This window comes from Esox lucius, chromosome 17 (assembly GCF_011004845.1).
Source record: "Esox lucius isolate fEsoLuc1 chromosome 17, fEsoLuc1.pri, whole genome shotgun sequence".
NCBI classification, from domain to species: domain Eukaryota; kingdom Metazoa; phylum Chordata; class Actinopteri; order Esociformes; family Esocidae; genus Esox; species Esox lucius.
This window is the reverse complement of record NC_047585.1, coordinates 9,038,962-9,061,822: the sequence shown is the minus strand read 5'-3', so window position 1 is coordinate 9,061,822 and position 22,861 is coordinate 9,038,962. Positions and strand designations below refer to the sequence as shown.

The window sequence follows — 22,861 nt, the reverse complement described above, 5'->3', positions numbered from 1 at the left end:
TTGGACAATTCTTGCACACCTCATTTCCTCAACACCAATTGGGGCAGGACACTTGTTTTTCTTATTCAGGGGGTTTGGAAATGAGAGAGGATGCAAGGAATAGGGAATTTAGCTCTTGCCTAGGACAAAATCGTTAATGGCTGAATGAAGTCTAAAGTGTTGTCTGCATCCAAGAGATCGACTGTGATCTGACAATGCAATTGTATTGTCAATAACAAAGGTTCTGATGTTACTAATCCAATTATTACGCATCAAGTCAACATAGGTATTGATGCCCGCTGTCCATTTAGATTTCATACCAGTGAATCAGCACAAACTCTAACACAAACTAACACAAACACTGATTGTCTCACTCGGCTTAGTCAAAAGGACATTCCATCTCAATTACCACCTACCAGATGTCCTGGACAGATGCTAGACCACATGATGGCTGTGATTCAGACTGCTGAATGAGTTCCTAAGCACCTGTCTTGTTTCCGGAAGGCAATGATGCTAATGCTGGTAGCCAGGGAGAGGGGAAGACCTTAGCACGGTTTTATGACACCTGTAATGAACCGCTATAACCGTCTACCTCTCTGTGTATTTCCTTTGCTGTCTCACGACCCCCATGTCCCTTCGTTTTTTAGTTTCTCTTTCGGTCTCTCTATCTCTTGATATCTCTCTGTCATCTAGTTTCCCTCTTCCTATTCATTTTCATTTAAAGCAAAATAGGCAATAAACTACAGTGAAATGTACAATCAAAAAAGCCAAAAGATATACAGTAATACATTTCAAAAGAATTAGGACATTTAAAGATCTCTGAATTGTAACAACACAACTGTTAAAGAATGAAAACAAAACAAAATGAACAGATTAATATATAATTGATTATATTTACAAGAATTTTGTAATGTGCTTTAGAAACGGCTGCCCTTTTCTTCTCACAAAAGGGTCTCCAATCTTTCTGCAGTGATCGTAGTGTGGTATTTCATCTAATAGATACTGGATGTGATCAAGTTGATCAAAATTGGATGTTTTCATGTTCCTTGTGGGGCTGTGTAAACTGAGGAAAATCTCTCTCACTTTCTCTCTCTGTCACTCTGTCTTTGTCTCTTGTGTTCTCTTCATCTCTTTCATCTTTCTCTCCCTCTATATCCTTCTGTCTCTCACTATCTGTATCTCTGTCTCTCTCTCTCTATCCCTCGTCCTTACCTTTCTTCCCATCTCTGTCTGAGCCTGATCGGAAACACTAATCCCACCCTGATGCTACCCGCTGATCCGTGTTTGTGTGTGTGTACACACATGTATGTGCGTATGTGTGTGTGACCTTGTTTGTCTGGAGATGTCCTGATAAGATCTGAAGCCCCAGACCACCTCTCTGTCCATCCGTTTCTCTGCATGCCAATCACCAATGTCCTCACAACATCTCACTCACACACAGATGGACACACACTTATTGCTGACAGCTAATGGGGATGCTAGTACGAAAACAAGGAGAAAACACGTATACACAAAAGACAAAGCACCTACACACTCACGTCTGCATCCCAGACCGTGACCAGTCGTAAACTAATGAGAGAAATAATTTCACACCGGAACTTTGAACGTTGGCTTCTATGACTTCTGCCGATCCTAATGAGAGAAAGGCTTTTTACACAGAGCCAGAACTTTGACTTTCTCTGTCAATAACTCCTCCGGCCCCTCCTTTCTCCAGCTTACATCAAAGAAACACCCCCCCCCCCCCCCACACACCACCACCATCACCACTGGCCTCCGTCTGCATGGCAATGAGTTAGTCTCATTAACTCTTCCAAAGACACTAGACATATCCCATGTGCACACATACAGCACATTTACAATCTGGTCATGCACAACACATTTCAGCTCATCATCGCGAAAAGGACCACTATGAAAGCTGCTAAATAATGGAGAGGATTTAGGCTGTTAGATGTATTAATTACAGTGGCCTGTAATTGTAACAGAACATTATTGCTTGAGATAAATGGCTGACGACCGGATTACTGGTGGTTATTACACAAAAAAAGCTGTCTTGGAATTCCGTCAGACTGGAATTGCATGGAGAAGTGGCAAAAGTAAGCATAGTAAAATGGAATTAAGAACAAGCTGCAGAAGACAGAACTTTATACATTGTACGTAATTTATTCATTCGAATGATCAATCCAGTCTCCATAAACGTCACTCATTAAGTAACAACAGAATTTCCAATATTAATTTCTTCATTAAACTTTGCTGCATTGCTTGTAAACCCGTCATACCATAAGTCCATTTTAATTACAGCTAATTTTTTTATATCTGTGATCAAACTACCCAAAAGTGAAAACAAACCATACTTTCAGAATGGTTAAGGCAGGGTGAGGGTTAAAGAAATGGTTTATACCAGATATAAACATAATATTTATGTTCCCAGTGCAGTGCTAACATTGTCCCTAATGAATGGAAATTTCCATCTCAGACTGAATATAAGTCTATTAATACTACATCAATTTCATTTAAATAACATTAACATAATATACAAATAAAATGTTCAATTCAAACTAGGAACAAGAAACACTTGCTGTGCCTTAAGGCGAAACATGTGCGTGTAACTGGCGTAGAGTGCCTCTGCGTTGTGTTCACGCCATAGCCTACAGCTGACCCAAGGATCAAGGTTGGTCTAATTGTTTTATTCTCTCTGATAAAAGAAACAACAACATACATACACTAAATGGTGTCCTTCCCTAATTATGCAAAGTTCTCTCTTCCACATGGCGATTAGAGAGGGCAGGGACAAATATTATCTTGTGTCAACGAAATAATGTGATTTACAGCACCAACACAACATATAGCCTATAGGCCAAGGCTAGACAACCCAACCCCCCGACTCGCAGGCAGGCATCAGGTAAAGAGATGTAGGACTTGCGAACGGTCATAATACATTTCATCATCACTTAAACAAAACACATTCAATGAATGATAAAAGAAACTACAACATCCAAACATGAAATGGTGTCCTTCCCTAATTATACAAACTTCCCTGTAAAATACACATTTACAATACACAATGAAGACATGAATAATCAAGTTAGCCCACAAATGACATGTACAGTAGGTTGTGTAGTCGCTAGCTAGCATGTAGGCTACAGTATTACTAATGTAAATCCATATGTCAATACAATTGTGTGAACCAATGGTGTTGCATTGTTAGTGGCTATTTTAAACCTAATTTAAATGTTTTAACATTTTTGACTGCTAAGGATTTTCATGGGACAATATCTCAAATGCCACATGGAGATTAGAAGGAAGAGGTAAGGGGGCAGGGGATATTTATGAGGGGATAAAAGAATAGAAGTGTGCAACGTTAAAAGGAACTCTGACAACAACAAATGGAATGTGCACTCAAAGCAAACATGGGAATCATTGTCACTTTCTCTAATTATATACAACACATTTTAACACTTGTTACAGAACATGCACACAGAACGTGCCAGTGTGAGATGTTTTTAGTTTACTACCCAAAAACTAAATGTCACAACTGACATTTTTCCCGTTTTTACTATGACAAAATCTCTGATGCAAATCTGGTACGAAGTCTCGTACTTCTAAATAAACCTATCGTTGTGTAATAACGCTCATTGTTTGGTAGGCATGAGGTCAGACTGGTACCAACAGTTTTACAAGTCCCTTTTAGGAGAATGCACTGTTATTCTACGTGTTATTCAAACAGGTCATCATAAATAAATATATGTTTTTCAGCGGCTGGGACTTGGAGAGAAGTCAGGCTTGAGTCTCTCAAAAGTACAGACCCATCCTTAATGAAAACCTGGTCCGTAGCGCTCAGGACCTCAGACTGGGGTGAAGGTTCACCATGCAGCAGGGCAATGTACCGAAGCACATAACCCAGGAGTGGCTTCGGGAAAATTGTGAATATCCTCAAGTGCTCCAGCAAGAGCCCAGACTTTAACCCAATCAATCACCTCTGGAGAGACCTGAAAACGGCATTGCAGCAACATCCCCCATCCAACTTAAAAGAGCTTGAGAGGATCAGCAGAGACGAATAAGAGAAACTCTCCAGATACAGTGGCCAAGAAGATTCAAGGTTATAATCACTGACAAAGGTGTTTCAGCCAAGTAGCCTACAGAGTATAGGGGTCTGAAAACGTAAGTACATGTGATATTTAATTTTTTGGGGTATATTTTTAATAAATTGGAAACATTTCTAAGAACATCTTCTTGTCTAGTCTTTATGGGGAATTGTTTGATGCATTAAGGCACTGTTGGATTAAATAACAAGGAACAAATAAGTAACTAAAAATGGGCATTGACAAGGTAATCAGTATAAAACTATGTCCTCATTTGTCTCTCTGCAGCTGCTGTGCTTCACAGATTCAGCCGCTTTAACGTTACTTCTCATGTTTGTCCTGAATGCCGACAGGCGACTACTGCTACCATGTTGTATTTGAGAAGTGAAGTCCAAGTACACATTAAAAAGTATTGTGTAAAGTGATAGTTTGACCTATCACTTCACTTAAACTATTCCTTTAACTTGTACAAAAGCAGAGGGTGTCAATTAAACTGTGCAGTGAACATCATTATTTCAGAAGCAAAGACAGCGACCGTTATCTATAGCTGAAAACGCGCTTACTGTCTAACACATTGGAGAACGTCTCAGTAACAGTGCCAGACGAGTGGAGAACTGTACTATAGACAGAAATGTTTGGACACAATTCCATAGTGCCAGTTTAAAGTTATCAAATTCCGCCAGCTGTTTGGTTAGTATGCATTTCAAAAAAGTTGATGCTAACAAGACAGATTACTGAATTTAGTTTTGAGTTAGTTTGAGTTAGAATTGATTATGAGTTAGTTTATGCTTTTTTAGCTTGGGATGTACATATTCAATTAATGAATTTGGATGACGCTAATAATGCTAATTCCATACGGGGACAGAGGTAAATAACAGAATCCATGGACCTTCAAGAACACAACTTAGGGTTAGCAGAATTTCACTCAAATATGAACTATCCCTTTAATTGACAAATGTTTCGATCAGAATCCTTGCAGGATAAATAAAACAGGGTATGTGGTCTATTTCTTTTATATAGCTGGGATAGGCACAAGATGCATACAACATGAAAAAGAGCTGTGATACAATCAAAGCATAGTATATAAAACATCTCTCATTGAAAGTATCACACATTCAACATTGGCAGCTTTCTTACATGTAGGTGTGGAATTATTATCTATGCTCTCCCCCTTTCCCTCTTCTCTCCCTCCCTCCTCCTTCCCACCTTCCCTTCCTCCCAAACTCCCTAGCCCCCCTTCCACAAGCATGCTTACATTTATTTAATTATAAAACAGGAACATGTAAATGTAAATGATGTTGGCCTGTATATAGAGTTAAAATACATATACAATGTACAACCACTATAAATACACTGCTCCAAAAAATTAAGGGAACTCTTAAATCACACATTGGGTCTCAATGAACAAAATACATTAAAGATCAAAATCTTTACTGTACATTCTCGGTTCTCAATTGGATTCAGGTCTGGGGAATGAGAGGTCCAGTCAGTGGCATCAATGCCTTCATCATCCAGGAACTGCCTACTCACTCTGGCCACATGAGGCTGGGCATTGTCCTGCACCAGGAGGAACCCAGGGCCCACTGCCCCAGCGTAAGGTCTGACAATGGGTCTGAGGATTTCATCCCGGTACGTAACAGCAGTCAGGGTACCGTTGGCCAGCACATAGAGGTCTGTGTGTCCCTCCAAGGATATTGAGGGGTGATACAGCAAACCTTCTTGCGACGGCACATGTGGATGTGCCTTCTTGGAGGAGCTGGACTATCTGTGAAAACTGAATGGGCTGCAGGTACCGCCTCATGCTACCAGTAAGGACACTAGCAAAATGCAAAACTAAAAAAGAATCAGTCAGGAAGAATAAGGAGAGAGCAATTGTCTGTGGCCACCACCTGCAAAACCTTTTTGGGGGTTGTCTTGCTGTTTCCTCGCCAGTGCACCTGTTGTCACATTTGCACCAAAACAGGTGACATTGATTCACAATCGCTTATGCTTCCAAACTGGACAGACTGATATCCCTGAAGTTTAATTGACTTGGTGTTATACTGTGATGATAAAATGTTCCCTTAATTTTCTTGAGAAGTTTACATTAAAAGTGATCTAAATTGGAACACTGATACTGTAGTTTAAATCACTGTAAACATTAAAATGCTATACTGCTAATAAAACTAATACAGTTGACATCAAATGTATTTCAGATTTTTCAAGCTAATTCAACTGATTCTAAGTATCCTTACATAATTTCAGTTAAGCTTGTGTACCTGCTTCCTCTCTTTTTTCACTGATGTGTGAGTTGAAATGACAGGCTTGACACCAACCTATACTTCAGATGCCCAGCCAAACAATAGGTACAGGTTTACATTCCAGCAGGCTCACTGCCTGACAATGAAGCTTTTGAGAGGCTTTAAGTGAACATGAAATAATCTACTGTATTCTCATGGTTGTTTTCATGTTTTTGAAGCTGTGGGTCTGGAGGTCTCGTTTGCTCTACCTCTCCATCTTTCGCTCTCTCTCTCTTTCTCTCACTCACACACACACACTTTCCCTTCTTCCCCTCTCTGTTTTCATTTTGTGCTTTCCCGCTCTCCTTCTCCCTCTCTTTCTTCCTCTAGGTCATTCTGTCACTCTCCTAATATCCCTCCCCTCCGCTTCCCTGATCACCCTCCAAGCTCGCCCAGCGTGTCCCACGGCAGCAAACCCAAGGGAAACCATCTTGTACTGAGACCTGCATTCCCCTAGGGTAATGCGTAATACGGAAGCTACCTACTACCCCTCCACTCCAGCCAAAAGCACCATATTAGCCAGGCTGAGAAATGACACCCAGGAATACAAACTAAATGTTTAAGGTGATGCCCAACTTGACAAAGCACAAATATCCAACACAGTTAACCCTTTAAATACACAACACTTTTTTGTATGTTGTTTTAGCTGTTAACTATGCTAAGTACAGATTCTTCTACTCTACAGCAACAATATGGGTCTTGCTCAGGGACACTTAAGCATTTAGGGAAAGAGCATCACCCTGATTTGGTTTAGTAGAACAGACATAGTGCTAGTCACAGAATCAGAACCTTTGATTCCTTCATGGGTGTAATGCATGCACGGGGCATGTAAACTATGCTGACATTAAGATGTGAACAGAAGGACCAAAAAGGCAAATGTATTGAATATTACGATCCTGTCGGTAATTTGTCATGACTTTTGGTGCAGACAACCTATAGAGACCAAAAAGTACTCAAACTAGATATTGGCACTGAAATTATTCTTACAGTGTTCGTGATCACTCACAAGTGGAGTGTAATTTAAAAGCAATGTTTAATTTTATACATTTAAACAACCTTTCACTTGGGAATGCCCTGCATCAGCAGTCACAAATACCTCCTCTGGGTCAGTGCTGTGAGACAGAATGGGGTCACTCGGAGCCAGACATTTAACCATAGAAAATCTATGGCTATAGAAACCATTCCTCACCCCCGGATTGTCCCTATCCCTGTCATGCTTCTGACCTGGATTGTTTTATATACTCTGGACACAGCCCACAGGCATTTATTAATTACTACAATTTGTACTTTTAAAATGTTCACCTGGCACAGCCAGAAGAAGACTAGTCACCCAAGCCTGGTTCCTCTCTAGGTTTGGCTCATCCTCATCCACTCCTCCCCTTTCAGACGGTCATCCTCCCCGGTCCACTAACCACCAGTCTCTCGGGCGGGTCGTATTCAACGCCCTTTTGCCTGTCCAGCATCTTGGATAATCTTACCCAATCCCCTTCTGATCAATACCCGGACACTCACTCAGTATTGCAGACTCCTGTTCTTTGCCATTACCACAACATATACCCCTGCTGTTTGTGTCATCCTTGTGCAGCGTTATTCCTGTCCAGACTGAGTTACTACCTTGCCTTGTTCTTGATTTGCCTGTATTTGGATTTACATTTTGTTGGCCATTGTGAATTATTGTTTTGTTTAGTCTCTAAGTTGGACAACACGCTGGTATTAAAATCCCTTATTACTGCATCTGCGCCTGTTTCCTGCTTCTCACTGCCTGTTTCAGACTCTTTCAGGTTTTTTTCCCTCCTCTGGGTTTCAGGCTAGGTGATGTGAAATGGGCTTTATAAAATACATTTATTTTGATTAATTTATTTAAATTTGACGTAGTGCATTTAAAACAAGAAACCAGGCAAGCCTAGTTCAGCCTCCCCGCAATAGAAAGTTTTGATCGTGTCCGCCCTCTCGAGATTCAAACCCGGGGTCGCCCACGTGAAAGGCTGTGTCCTTAACCACTGCGCGACAGAGCTGACCATTTGGCAGGTGTCAGTATAGCCTCTTGACATTATTTAATGTTGTCATGCATTAACATCACACCAAGTTGTTACATTTCGTTTGACACCATTAACCATCGTGTTAAATTGAGTAAAGGTTTCTAATTAAGTTTACGTTGAGCATACATAATATCTATGAACTGTATGACTTTTGCCACTGGCCGTTTCAAAAGCTTATTAGCAGTGTAGTTGTGCCTGGAGAAGTGGGTATACTGTAATCAGTGGCGTAGAATTGGGGGGACGAGGGGGGTCATGACTCCCACAATATTACAGGTCAAGGTGACCCTCCTGGAAAAGAGTGAATATCCAGGGACTTTAGCAAATGGCTCATAACTGAATCCTAGTTTAGTTACTTGGAGTTTGGTAATGAAGGGCCTGCCTTGCATCAGCAACACTCAATGACAACCAAGTCATTCATAAGAACACAACTGATGGCACCTTCATTCATATCAAATAGTTTCTAAGTAATTAATCATTTGATTGTTAATCATAAATATAATAATAAATTGTGTCAGGCAGTCATTCATGCCATGCAAAATCACGACCCTATTAAACAGCTACTTCAATTAGGGTACAATCATATAGCAATCAATTATTTATTTATCAATCATTGGACACCTATTTGGAAGTTGAAAACAAATATTGCAACACTTTGTGAACAATTATTAAATTATCAATATGTTGATTTTAAATGTAGCCAGAAACGTAATCAGAAAGTAGCAACAGAACTTGTCAAGGAGTATTAACCCAACTCCAACCACTGAATCTATTGAGAGATGCAGAATATAGGTATAGAAGACACATGCACATTAATAGTGTACTAAGAACATTAACTTAAACTACAATAGAGAATACTACAAGACAGAATACTACAGACCAGGTATTCCAAAACAGTTCAAAGGTTCTACCAAAAACAGTCAAACTTATGCGTGAGTGTGGGTGAGAAGGTAAGCATGTGATTGAGTGAGTGTGTGTGAGATAGAGAGTGTACTGAATGAGTGTGTGCCCAGTGGACTACATTGCAGAGGTCTCTTTAGCTACTGATGCCTTTAAGCACAACTGACTTTTGAAAAGGTGTGGCATTTAGACGTTGTTGATGGGGCCTGTTTATCAGTCCAGCAAAGGAAAATAAACGCTCTACTGGAGCTAAGGATGGGATGATTGTGTTAAACCTCCAAAAAGGTGCTTGAATAGGGTATACTGCCCCAAAGATGCCAAGTACACGTTTCTCACCTTGACCTTCTACTTCAGGTATGGATGCCTTTTCTGTTTTGATCTCAACAAGTCTGGGCAAATTACTCAGTAGGCACTAATCAGAGGCAGCATTTTTATGATGTCACTATTTTACAGTCTATGAAGAACAACAAACATACAGTACACTCAGTAATTTACAGTGAAAGTGCAAATAAGATGACAAATTTACACCACAACAAGATTGCAATATTGTATTAAAATAGCAAGCTATGTATGATCCACTATTGGCCATATGAAAGCTGAAAGGTTTTAAATATGAAAACATCTAGCTAACTGGCTACCAGTCCTGATGTCAGCTTCCCTACCGGAATTTTCCATTTGAACTAGCTACCATTTCAAAAACTCAAAAACTGTCAACAGTAAAGTTAACTAGAAAACGTTAGCTAGCTAAGGCAGTTAATGAGGGAGTACTGCTAAACCGCAACATTGACAAATTGATGTAAGGCAAAAATACGTAATTTACTGATAAACTGTACGGTACAGTCTGTACGGAGGTATCAAGTCCTTACCACGGAGAATCCGGTTGCTTTCAAAATCTGGAAGTGCACCAGCAGAGCTGGTCTGTTGTCTGTTGCTCGACTACAATAATTTGGTTGGACAAATTACAAAGTTGATGAGTTCGTTTCATAATGTATTTCGGAAGTAACGTTAAGCCTATGGAAATTTTGCCTCGGGGGAAAAAAACGGAATATTCTGTCAGGCAAAAATATTTGACTGAAGTGAAGTAACATGAGGTTCTAAATAACCAGCCAATCAGAGCTATGCCATACACAGGGGTGGGTAGTAACGCGTTACAAGTAACGCAAATGAGTAAAAGAGTGCAGTTTCAGAGGAACGAGTACTTTTGTAGTTAATTTCTGGGGACTGTACTCTTTACTCTTACTCAAGTATTATTTTTTTTAATAAATTGTCTTCAGCCGTTTGTCTAAAAATATTGAGTTTTTTCGTTTCGTGATTTGAGGTTGGTTTGGTGTTCCCTCCCTCTCCTTTAAATCTGCATTGGAGTGCAAGCACGTGACCTAGCTAATTAAATGACATACACCGACATGGAAAGTGATCAATTGTAGGACGTTGACGAGGGAAATTCCAATCCCTGGCCACAGGGATTTAAATGTAAAATAGGCAACACAGTCATCGTGAAATGTTGTCTTTTTATTCCCAAAGACGCAACTATCTCTGCTTTCAAAAGCTCATAATCATACCTGCGAAAGCACATAGAGGTAATGTTAACGAACCGGCTCGCGCTACTTAGCTAGCTAAATCCGATTTTTATAGCTATCTTATTTTTTCCCCCATCTTTTTTGTTATTGAAGTACAAGTACAGTACGAAATGCAGTAATATATCAATGATAAGGTAATATTCTAGCTAACTTACAACATATAATAACACTACAGCTTGTTAGTATATTTGTATTAGTGGTTCATTGACATTAACTTATTTAGTCTTGCTAGCTAGATTTTAGTTAACAGTGCAACTAAGCTGCTAAACACATTTATTTTGTTTCTATTCTGCATTACTATAGGCTGACTCTGGAAAACAAATACCTATTCAAACATTAAAAATGAGGTTTGTGTTTGTACTTAAATCAGTTTTCCTTGTTGTTACTATGGCGTTAATGTCTTGAACAAAATATGTAACTAGTACTCAAGTACTTTTTTGACCAAGTACTATTTTACTCTTACTTGAGTAGTTTTTTCAGGTGGTACTTCAACCTTTACTTGAGTACATTTTAGGACGAGTAACAGTACTTTTACTTGAGTACAGATTTTCAGTACTCTACCCACCCCTGGTCATACGTCGGTCTCGGGCACATTATTTATTGGTCGTTTTTAAAATGTTGTGTTTGTAATGATGATGCGACTGGCTTTTGTATGCTACTTTTTGCATGCTTTATCTACCAGAAAAAATATGTATATTGCTTACACAGTACGTTCACTGTACTACATTCATACGCATCAGGAAGAAGTCAGTATATGCTATGCCCGCTGACAAAATAGTGTGTAGAAAGTGTACATATACCTGTGCATACCTTCCACTAAACCCCTGGTAAGAAGTGAGTGTACACAATGGCAGCTGACATAAAAGTGGGTATATAGCGTATACCTGCGTATACCCACCACTACATCACTGCTTATTAGCCAGTAATATGTCACTAGACGCCATTAAGCATTGTGTTAAACTGAATAACTTTTCTTATTAAGTTACCTCCACCACAAATAGCATCTATGAACTATTTGGCTTTTGCCACTGGACATTATAACAGCTTATTAGCCATTCATGAATGACATTGATACAATAACTATAATTATATATACAGCTCTGGAAAAAATTAAGAGACCACTCCTAATTTTTCTTAAATCAGCATCTCTACATGTATGGCAGCCATTCCATTCCAGTGTCTGTTAAATTCCCACACAGGCACACCTCATTTTACTTAATGAGGTGCTCATTAGGTGATTACCTGAACCAAATCTAATTTAACAAGGAAAAGTATAAAAACCGCTGTGGTCCTCACTATCCTCTTGCAATAGGACCAGCTGAATGGCAAAAACAGTGCAAGTAGTACCTCAAAGGTAATTTGAATAAAAAAACAAGTATTCAGCATGCTAAAAGTGTTGATTTCTTTTTATTGTCGGTGAATCTGGCAACCTGGGGTATAACATCTGATTTTTTTGGCTTGTTTGCTAAGGATCTGAACAGTGTAAAATGATGCAACAAAACATAAAAATGGAAGTTAGGTATGTCTGTCACTCAGAGGAAAGACAAGCATTACATTACAAACATTTTATATAATGATATGTGCCCTTGAGAAAGTCTATAGTAAAGTTGTTGAGCAGCAGAAGCAAGAGAAAATTGATAGATCTGACATTACAATGACAGTAGCAGCATCGTGGCTTACAGCGAAAGGGATTACAGTTAAGATCCAGGTCCAAAAGCAGTTAGCAGCAAAGTTTTGTAACAGCAGGTTCAGGTTTTGTCGTTGCCTAATAACAAGCTTCTGTCCATTATGGTACGTGAAACGTATTTTATCTGCCTATATTTTAGTTGGGAAATCAGGTAGTAAGACTTATGCAATGGGGGGTGGGGGGGGGCTCCGCGTCTAAGGTTCACACCCATGGGAGAGAAAACTAAGCACCGCCACTGCTACAAGCCACAGTGTCTCACATCCACTGTGAAATTTGGTGGTTGATCGGTGATGATTTGGGGATGCTTCAACAAGGCTGGAATCGGGCAGATTTGTCTTTGTGAAGGACGCATGAATCAAGTCAAGTAAAAGGTTATCCTTAAAGAAGTTAGGTTAAATGGAGCTGTCCTTGAAGGAAACCCGATCCAGAGCACAAAGGTCCTCAAACACACAGCCAAGACAATACTGGAGTGGCATTCGGACAGGTCTATAAATGACACTATTGGGAAGACCTGAAGATCATAGTTCACTGATGCCCCCCTAATCCAGTCTGACAGGTCGTTAAAGGATTTACAAAAAAGGATTGGAGAAACTGCCCAAATCCAGGTCCGCAAAGCTGGTAGAGGCATATCCAAGAAAACTCAAAGCTGTGATCGCTGCCAAATATGTTTTCTACAAAGCACTCAATAAAGAGTCTGAATACTTATGTACATTAGATATTTCTGATATTGATTTTCAGTAAAATGGCACACATTTTTTCAAACCAGTTTTTGCTTTGTAATTATAGGGTACTGTGTAGGATCATTGAAAAATATTAATTGAATCAACTATAAATTATGTTAATAACACAACAAAATGTGGATAAATTGAAGGGATCTATCTCAACTCTTTCCATAGGCACTCTATATTTATTTTGAGGAAATCACATTTTAGAGTAATATTGCACTGCCAATTTCTGGTAACATCGATCACTGCATATAGGTCTAGTTAGACCTGCTTGAACTCCTAATCAGAGATTTGGAGAAAACAGCTGTGCTTCTGTCTCGAGTAGCAGGGGTTCACATCCCTGCTGGCAGATTGTCTGACACTGGAGCTTCTGATAGACACCAAGCGGACATTCAATAATATCCAACTCTTCGCGTTGTTTTCTTATCTCTCTAAAACTGTCACTCTCACACACTCTCATTGTCTCTCTCACGTGTTCCATCTTGTGTGATCTCCCTTTGTAATCTCTTCCCCGGACAGTGGATTCAAACCAAAGCAATAGGTCTGTCACACTGACTTGCTACAACATGTGACTCAGGTCTTGAAGCCTGATAATCACACTGATCAAGGCTTTAATGAAGCGAGCCGTAATCGCTGCTAAATGATTGTAATTACACACAGAGACACAGGTCTGTATTTACCCCTCCTCTTATCCTCTTCCTCTCCTCATCTTCCTCCTCCAGGAAGGGGGAGAGCAAGGCAGAACAGGGAGATGAAAAACACAATAGGCCTCAGGATGTTGACAGAAACACACATTTAACTTCCTGCTACCTTTTGCTGTTCTGTGAAATATATTCCCTCCCTCTCTATCGCTCTCCCTTTCTATGTCTTTCCCTCTCGCTTTCTTTTTCTCTCACCCTCCCACTCACTTTTATTATTTTTCTCCCTCCCTTGCATTCATTACCCTTCTTTCTCACTCTCTCCCTTCAGCAATTCCTCTTAATTTCTCATTCACTCTTTCCAACTCTCTCTGTTAAGGTGAGTTATGACATGTCATTCTCCTCTCTGTCAACACGAATCTCTGCTGTATTTCTTTTTGACCCTTCTTATTCTTATTCAGAGGACTGGGAACCCCTGATATAGTGAGTTTAAGACCTGAGGTTTCTGCACATCACAGTATAACACCAAGTCAATTAAACTTCAGGGATATCAATCTGTCCAGTTAGGAAGCATAAGTGATTGTGAATCAATGTCACCTGTTTGGTCCAAAAGAAAGTGACAACAGGTGCACTGGAGAGGCAACAGCAAGACAACCCCCAAAAAGAGAATGGTTTTGCAGGTCGTGGCCACAGACAATTGCTCTCTCCTTATCCTTCCTGACTGATACTTCTCTAGTTTTCAACCCAGCAGCAGGACCAGTATGTGCTCCTTTGTGCAAGGAGGAACAGGAGGAGCACTGCCGGAGCCCTACCAAACTGTCAGAAACAGACTCCATGACAGTGGCATGAGGGCCCGATATCCTCTAGTGGGACCTGTGCTCACAGCCCAGCACCATGCAGTTCAATTGGCATTTGCCAGAGAACACCAGAATTGTCAGGTCTGCCATTGGCGCCCTGTTCTCTTCACAGATGAGAGCAGGTTCACACTGAGCACATGTGACAGATGTGAAAGAGTCTGGAGATGCCGTGGTGAACTTTATGCTGCTGGCCAACGGTACCCTGACTGCTGTTAAGTACCGGGATGAAATCCTCAGACCCATTGTCAGACCTTACGCTGGTGCAGTGGGCCCTGGGTTCCTCCTGGTGCAGGACAATGCCCAGCCTCATGTGGCCAGAGTTTGTAGGCAGTTCCTTGATGATGAAGGCATTGATGCCATTGACTGGCCCACACTTTCCATAGACCTGAATTCAATTGAGAACCTCTGGGACATTTATATATCGGTACAAAGTAGCGCCACAGACTTTCCAGGAGCTCAGTGATGCCCTGATCCAGGTCTGGGAGGAGATGCCCCCCCCAGGACATCATCCTCCATCTCATCAGGAGCATGCCCAGTTGTTGTCAGGAGTGCATACAGGCACGTGGGGGCCATACACACTAAAGAGTCACATTATGAGTCACATTGAGTTGCCGTGATGAAATTCACACAAGTTGGAACAGCCTGTGATTTAAATTGTTTACTTAGATTTTTGGTGTTTCAATCCAGCCTTCAATCAGTTGGTAATTTTGGTTTCCATTGACCGTTGTTACGTCATTTTGTTCTAAACGAATTACACAATGTAGAGTAAAGGTTTTGAACTTTAATATATTTAGTTCATCAATAATTCAGTTTTTTCAGTGTTCCCTTAATTCTTTTGAGCAGTATAGGTTCACTCAAGGGAACACTGCGTACCACTGTACCATCGTTTCAGAACCAGCGTTTTAGAAGATTACACTGTGGTCTACAATATTACGGTATTTTGTGTTATAAAGCATTACGCTAGAATGTCATAGCTGTGTAGCCATGTTTTTTTTTACTTATTATTTACATGCTACAACCTACTGTATCTGCACAAATTACATTGTACTTAAACATGCATGTGCTGTCAGAACTGAGCGCCCTATGGGACTTGGGAGTGCAATGTTAGGGAGCACATGACGTATGTAGAGTAGCTGGATTTTTACGGAGCAATCTATGCAAATTCAAGATCCAGAGGATCAGCTTTTTACCCCGGGGAGTTACAAGTAGTAAAGAGAACAATACAGTGGAAATGTTACTGTCCGATGGTACAAACACAAAGGTCTCTCTCGTTTTTCAATCTCACCAACCCTCCCCCTTCCCTTTAACTCCATCTCCCTCCCGTATCTCATAGATGTACAATAACTGAAAGGGGAGGAGTTTCTCAGCTTCAGGACAAGTATAACTCCATATTATGTGTAAAGTCCTGAGGGCTCCAATTATGTTTGTAGAAATCAGATTACAGAAGCAGCACATCCCATATGTCAGGCACTAATATGTTCTGAAGAGGAGATGACATTCATCAGAAACCCTGTAATCTGTAATCATGTGCTGGGGTGTCTTCTCTAACTTCTTTCCATCTACAATTGCTAAACTATGACCCTTTCATAACTGACATACCACTGACCTCTACCCTGGAGTTCTCCATCAAAGCTTGCTTACCTAAGTCATCTTGAGCGTCTTTCTAAATGATCAAGAAATCTGTCAACCAGTTATTATGCCTACAGGGAGTGATTTATGAAGAGAATTAGAAAACCAATTACCTTTTGATTGTTAAACTGTCAAGCAGAGAAAGACAAAAACAAAATAACAAACAATAACAGACATTGAAAAGTATTGTACCAAGTGGATAATTTACTAAGGCTCTCTCGTAGTACCAAGCTGTCCACCACAGTCATAGTTTGAGTCTTGACTGTGCCACTGGTTGACGTGCAGTTGGGAGCTACACAGGATAATGCCTATTGGAAAAGCATTGACTGGGGTGGATGTGGAGTGTTTAGAAAATAACTGCTTGGCGCAGAGGCCTAGAAGTAAGACATGCTGTGATCATTGACTCCCAAACCCATTGGAAATTGTGACGAGATGGGGTTGTAGATAAAACTGGACATCATAAAATGTTGGAGGTGAGGACATTTTACCTTAAAATACTTCTAAAATATTTTACTTTTTTCCATTTGTCTACTCTCACTCATCCCTTTGACACCTTTACTCACCATAACCAACTCTTGCCTCCACAAAAGCTGTGCTCTCAGAATACATTCCACCCATTCTTTCTCACATGTTCTAAATTTGACAAACATCCCACGTGTTCCAAACATTATGATAACCACACATTGTCAACAGCCCTGGTAGACAATTCCCAATGGTAGAGGCAGTGAGTGAGTGAAATATTATGATTACAGCTGTGCGAGTGTGTGTGCATATACGTGTGTGCGTCTGCGGTTATGATTACCCTGTGATGTGTAGTGGTTGGAAAAAGTGAATGCACATGACCAATAGAGTTGCATTAGAATCCTGCACATTACACAACATTAAATGTATTTCATTCACTGCCTTTTTGACACACAATGCAGAGCCCAACAAAGGCTATTTAGATAGATTTGCAATGCCTTGAACTGTTAAACGGTTGGATGTGAAACGACTTGAGCAGCGTGACAGAATTATTTACGATGTGTTCTAATGGGGAAAGTATGGATTCGTCTGTATGCTTTCGGAATGCCCTGGCCACCAGGTCGATGCAATTTGCTGTTTGGCGACACAGATGCAATGAAAATCCCATTGAAATATGAAACATTTTGCAACATTAACATCTTGCTGGACAAAGTATGAGCAAAGCACCCAGGCTGTGTGTCTTAATCCTACAGAAACATGGGCACACATCCAAACACATAGACACACAGAAACGTTTGGCCATATTCCCATCTTTCTGGGATACTCTTAATGACAATAAATGGAACCAATTATACACTTCTCTCAAAATAATTAACTGACTTCACAATATAATGAACCGAGGAAAGGTACCAGTGAATATAGTGAACTGGAATCAAACATCAGTTTTTTCTAAAATTTGTCCAAATTGTTCATATTCAAACACCCGCAAATGTCTCTGGGAGGGGTTTTTCCCTCTGCCTTTGTCTATATAATCTATAGGTGTTAAGAATCACTGTCTAAATGGAGTTGTGACGAAGCTAGCTTGGGATTTCACAGAGGGGGCTATACAATTGGTACCATTTGTATAGGTCAAAATATTGAAACGTGTTGGAAAGCAAAGGGATGGATGTGGAGTGTTTAGAAAATGGTGTATGGCTAGACGAACTGTCAGTGGAGGATGCTAAAATGAAAGCGTTTGACATTGGTTTCACTAGTCCAGTGACCCGGATTGGTAAATTGGGCAGAGCTTAACGACCGTAAGCTCACTCCACAGCTAGCTTGAAATGTCACCAATGGGGCTATACAATTCGTACCTTTTGTATAGCTCAAAAGGTTGGAATATTGTGAAGGAGGGAGGGCGGGTGTTGCGAAAAAGAAGACTGCACGTTTGTGCACATTGCGGGGCCAAGCAAACTGTCAGTGGAAGAAACTAAACTGTAAGATACAACATGTCGGCTTACAGTGGATATAAAAAAGTCTGCACACCCCTGTTAAAATGCCAGGTTCTTGTGATGTAAAAGAATGGGATAAAGATAAATCAAGTCAGAACTTTTTGCAATTTTAATGTGACCTATAATGTGAACAATTAAATTGAAAACAAATTGAACTCTTTGAGGGGGGAAAAATAAAAAACTCACAATAACCTGGTAGCATAAGTGTGCACACCCTTAAACTAATACTTTGTTGAAGCACCTTTTGATTTTAATACAGCACTCAGTCTTTTTGGGTAGGATTCTATTAGTATAGCAGGTCTGGGCTCTGGCTGGGCCATTCCAAAACGTTAATCTTCTGGTGAAGCCATGCTTTTGTGGATTTGGATGTGTGCTTTGGGTCGTTGTCGTGCTCAAATGTGAACTTCAGCTTTTTAATGGACGCCTGAAGGTTTTGTGCCAAAATTGCATGATATTTGGAACTGTTCATAATTCCTTCCACTCTGACTAAGGCCCCAGTTCCAGCTGAAGAAAGACAGCCCCACGCATCACTGTGGGTATGGTGTTCTTTGGGTGGGTGATGTGCAGTGTTGTTTTTGCGCCAAACATACTTTTTGGAATTATGGCCAAAAGTTATTGGTTTCATCAGACCATAACACATTTTCCCACATGCTTTTGGGGCAGTTGATGTTAGTTTTTGCAAACTTCAGCCGGGCTTGGATGTTTTTCTTTGTAAGAAAAGGCTTCCGTCTTGCCACCCTACCCCATAGCCCATTCATATGAAGAATACGGGAGATTGTTGTCACATGTAGCACACAGCCAGTACCTGCCAGAAATTCCTGCAGTTCCTTTAATGTTGCTGTAGGCCTCTTGGAAGCCTCCCTGATCAGTTTTCTTCTCGTCTTATAATCAATTTTGGACGGGAGATCCAGTTCTTGGTAATGTCTCTGTTGTGCCCTATTTTCTCCACTTGATGATGACTGTCTTCACTTTGTTCCATGGTATATCTTATGCTTTGGAAAATCTTTTGTACCCTTCTCCTGACTGATATCTTTCAACAATGAGTTCCCTCTGATGCTTTGGAACCTCTCTGCGGACCATGGCTTTTGCTCTGAGATGCAACTAATAAAATGTCAGGAATGTGATTGGTTAATTCTGAACACAGCCACATCCCTAGTTATAAGAGGGTGTGCACACTTATAAAACCAGTTTATTGTTAGGTTTTTATTTTTAATTTTTCCCCCTCGAAGATTTAATTTTTTTTTCTCAATTGAATTGTTCACATTATAGGTCACAATAAACGTGGAAAAAGTTCTGACATGTCTTATCTTTGTCTCATTCTTTTACATCACAAAAACCTAGCATTTTCACAGGGGTGTGTAGACTTTTTAAATCCACTGTAGGTGTCTTAAACAGTAAATAGCTTTGTGAGTGCAAGACTTGGCAGCATCTTTCACTTAGTTTTGTGAATAACAAATTTATGTTTAACCTTGCCTTTTGTGCTGGATATTTAATATGTAATATGTAGAATCATTATCATACCTACCTATCATCCAAGTTTGAAAGTGAATGGTTTTAATGACATAGGAAACACACTGACATGACTTAGGCCAGTGTTTCTCAAACCTGCTCCTCAAGGCACACCGCCCTGTATGTTTTAGATCTCTCCCTGCTCTATCACACCTGATTCAAAAGATCAGCTCATTATCAAGTCCTTGATGAGCTACATCAGGTATCTTTGGGTAGAGAGAGATCTAAAACATGCAGGGCGGTGTGCCTCGAGTAGCAGGGTTGAAAAACACAGTTTTTTTTAACTGAATAAAAATGTTTCTATTTTGCAAAACATTGCAATTTTTACAATCACTGGTTAAAAAAAAATTCAGGTAGAGGGTTGTGGTGCGATGCTATACATACAAAAAGTGACATAAACATGCTTATTCCTACTTTAATTGGACACTTATTATTGGACACTTATTAGTGAATTCATTATACTGTATCTAGGCTGCTGCCATTTTCAGGGTACATTGCATTTAATCTCAGAAAGATGCAGTAAAAGATTCAGCAGTGCAACTCACTTTCCCACTAGGCAAAGTGTTCAATAATGCAACAGCAGGGTCTTGTTGGGGCTAAGTCCCACTCAAACTCCCTCAGTGAGCTATCACAGAGAGGTATGGCTTGTGTATGTGTCTGTGTCTGTGTGTGTTTTAAGGGAAACATAGCCTCTGACTTAAATAGCCCCTAAAAGGTGCCCGGAGTCAGAAACAGTTTCTGAATCTCTCAGCCTGTGTCCTTGGACAAGACTTGAATCAAGATGGAAAGGAAGGTTTTTCATTAGGCCACTACAGAGAGGGACATGGTTGATAACCACAGAGAATGAGAGTGATGGAGGCCAGGCATAGAGTGGATTGTTGAGAGGGGAGAACATACTATGAATATGATGAACAGCTTAAATCTCTAACAGACTGCTTTAAGCATGTCAGAAAAACACATATAAGAAGGAGGCGTTTTAGGACCTGAGGCATTGGGAAAACAGCGTTGCTTTCCAGAACACAGATATAGTTCAGATTCGTCATTCTTTCAAAATAGACATGACAATATTAACTTGAATTTCAGCTTGTAATAATAAACACGCACATACCGTAGGCTTGCACGCACACACCGCAAAGTGTACTCAAGTGGATTCTCATATATTCCCAGCCACACCCACATTCACACAAGCCGCACATTGCGGATGGATCAATGTGCAAGTATCCTCTGTATAGGCAACATAGAGCATCAACAACAACAAAAAAACACCCACATTATTATTGATATAGACCCTATACAGAGATTCATCCAGAAAGGTATTGTTTCTGGAGAGCGGCTGGATTTGAAAGTGACACTGTTGAGCACAGTGAAAACTACAAAATAGACGAAGCCTACTAGAAAACGACCTGTACATATATCATATGTTAACAAAAATAAATAATTTCGTAGCAATATCGTTCAAAAATGCGCATCCAAATGATGTGATACCGACATTTCAGCTTCCTATCTTCTCATTCAGGCGTAGCCTACCAGTTATAGCAGTCCCACCCAAAACCCCTCCACTGTCAGCGCGTCTCTCCCGTCCATTTCATTTAGCCTATCCTTTGTATACCTTATAACGCGCGGCCGCTCAAAACTGAACAGCAGTTAAGAAAACCTGCTTCGTGATGTTGGTTGTCAAATTTTAAATTTAATGTGTGTTGATTATAGGCGCTTGTCAAACACGAGAGTACTCCGCAACGGACAAAAAGTCGTGGGATATTTGTCCAAGTGGACATGTTTCTATCCGCCCACAACAGACCGCTGCAGACAGCACAACTTTCAAACAATGATGCGTTAAAGATCTTGGAAATGAAGAACAAAGTTGCACGCTCCAACAGTGTTAATAACTCACCTGCAGGAGACCGTGATCTCTACTTTAGTGGCGGGAATGTTCCCGGTGATCGGGTCGAACTCGTACACCGAGGCCATGTCCTCCAGCTTGTCCATAACGTCCCCCTCCATGGGCGCGAGGGCGAGCGCGCGGGGCGGCTCGGGACCGATCCGTGACTCGCACAGCCTGGCCCGGGTCGAGCGCGTGTTGGGTAGTGATAGTGTCGTGTCCCCCCTCCCGGTTGTTAGAGAAGACAGGTCGGAGTTCAGATCACACGCCAGCCACCCGTGATCAGATTGGGGGAGACAGAGAGAAAGAGAGGAAGATAGAGGGGTGAGGGGGAGTGAGATTCAGGGAAACCGGACACCAAAACCTTTTCCTTGAAGATGCGCACTTGGCGTACTGGTCATAGATGGTACAGTTTTGGTTTGGAAGACCCTGAAAGTAACCTGCCGCTCTACCACGCCAGCTACAGCTGCTTCCGCGCCGTCGTTGACATCAGGAAGCACATAGCAGGAGAGTAGCCTTGACCTGCTCTCTGTGCTTCAAGAGGAGCTCTACTCCATCGGCTGATGAGCGCAGTTTGAGTAGACCAGAGACTGACGAAAGAAAACGGTTTCCATATGAATACTCCTCCTTCCTCCTCTCTCTCTCTCTCCTTCCCTCAAGTCATTCCACGCGGACGTTCCCAGCCCAGCCCATGCCCGCGTTTTGGCTTGATACGTATCTTAGAGCTGGTCTCCTTTTTGCTCCTCTCACAGTTCCAAGTGTTGTGTACATCCGTTTAGACACACGGAAACAGATGTGGGTGGAATAAACATCGTTTTTCTTGGCGTGGAAGATAACACAAACGGATCATTTCTGCAAGACTTTAATTTTGCAACGCAGCTTTATTTTAAGGGGGGTGCTAAATTCCTACATTCTTTAAGTCCCACCCTAAGGGAAAACAGAATACGAAACATCTGCATCGATCTATTACCGTTACAAAAATATATTGTTTGACGGACAAGAGACAAAGACAGTGAGAAAGAAAGCGAGAGAGAATGTTTAGAGCTACATTGAACAATGCGCTTCGTTTCAGCACCATGGACAGCTCGTGCTGTTTGTGCTGCCTTTCTAATGCGATTCTAAATGATACATGATA

At 40.8% G+C, this 22,861-nt stretch overlaps 1 protein-coding gene across 3 annotated transcripts in view; it reads right to left on the bottom strand.

Annotated features, from left to right (window-relative positions):
- The window catches only part of cpne5b (copine Vb), a 207,868-nt gene extending 185,488 nt beyond the window's left edge, over positions 1-22,380 (bottom strand). Inside the window, exon 1 of one of the 3 annotated variants that reach the window (XR_002198020.2) lies at positions 21,739-22,380. Coding sequence is in view for 2 of the 3 variants with exons in the window: in XM_013132288.3 (XP_012987742.1) it covers positions 21,739-21,848 (110 nt within the window). In the remaining variant the exon portion in view is untranslated. The remainder of the gene's footprint in view (positions 1-21,738) is intronic. The other 2 variants (XM_013132288.3, XM_013132289.3) reach the window with 2 other exon arrangements.
- Between the last annotated feature and the right edge of the window lie 481 nt (positions 22,381-22,861).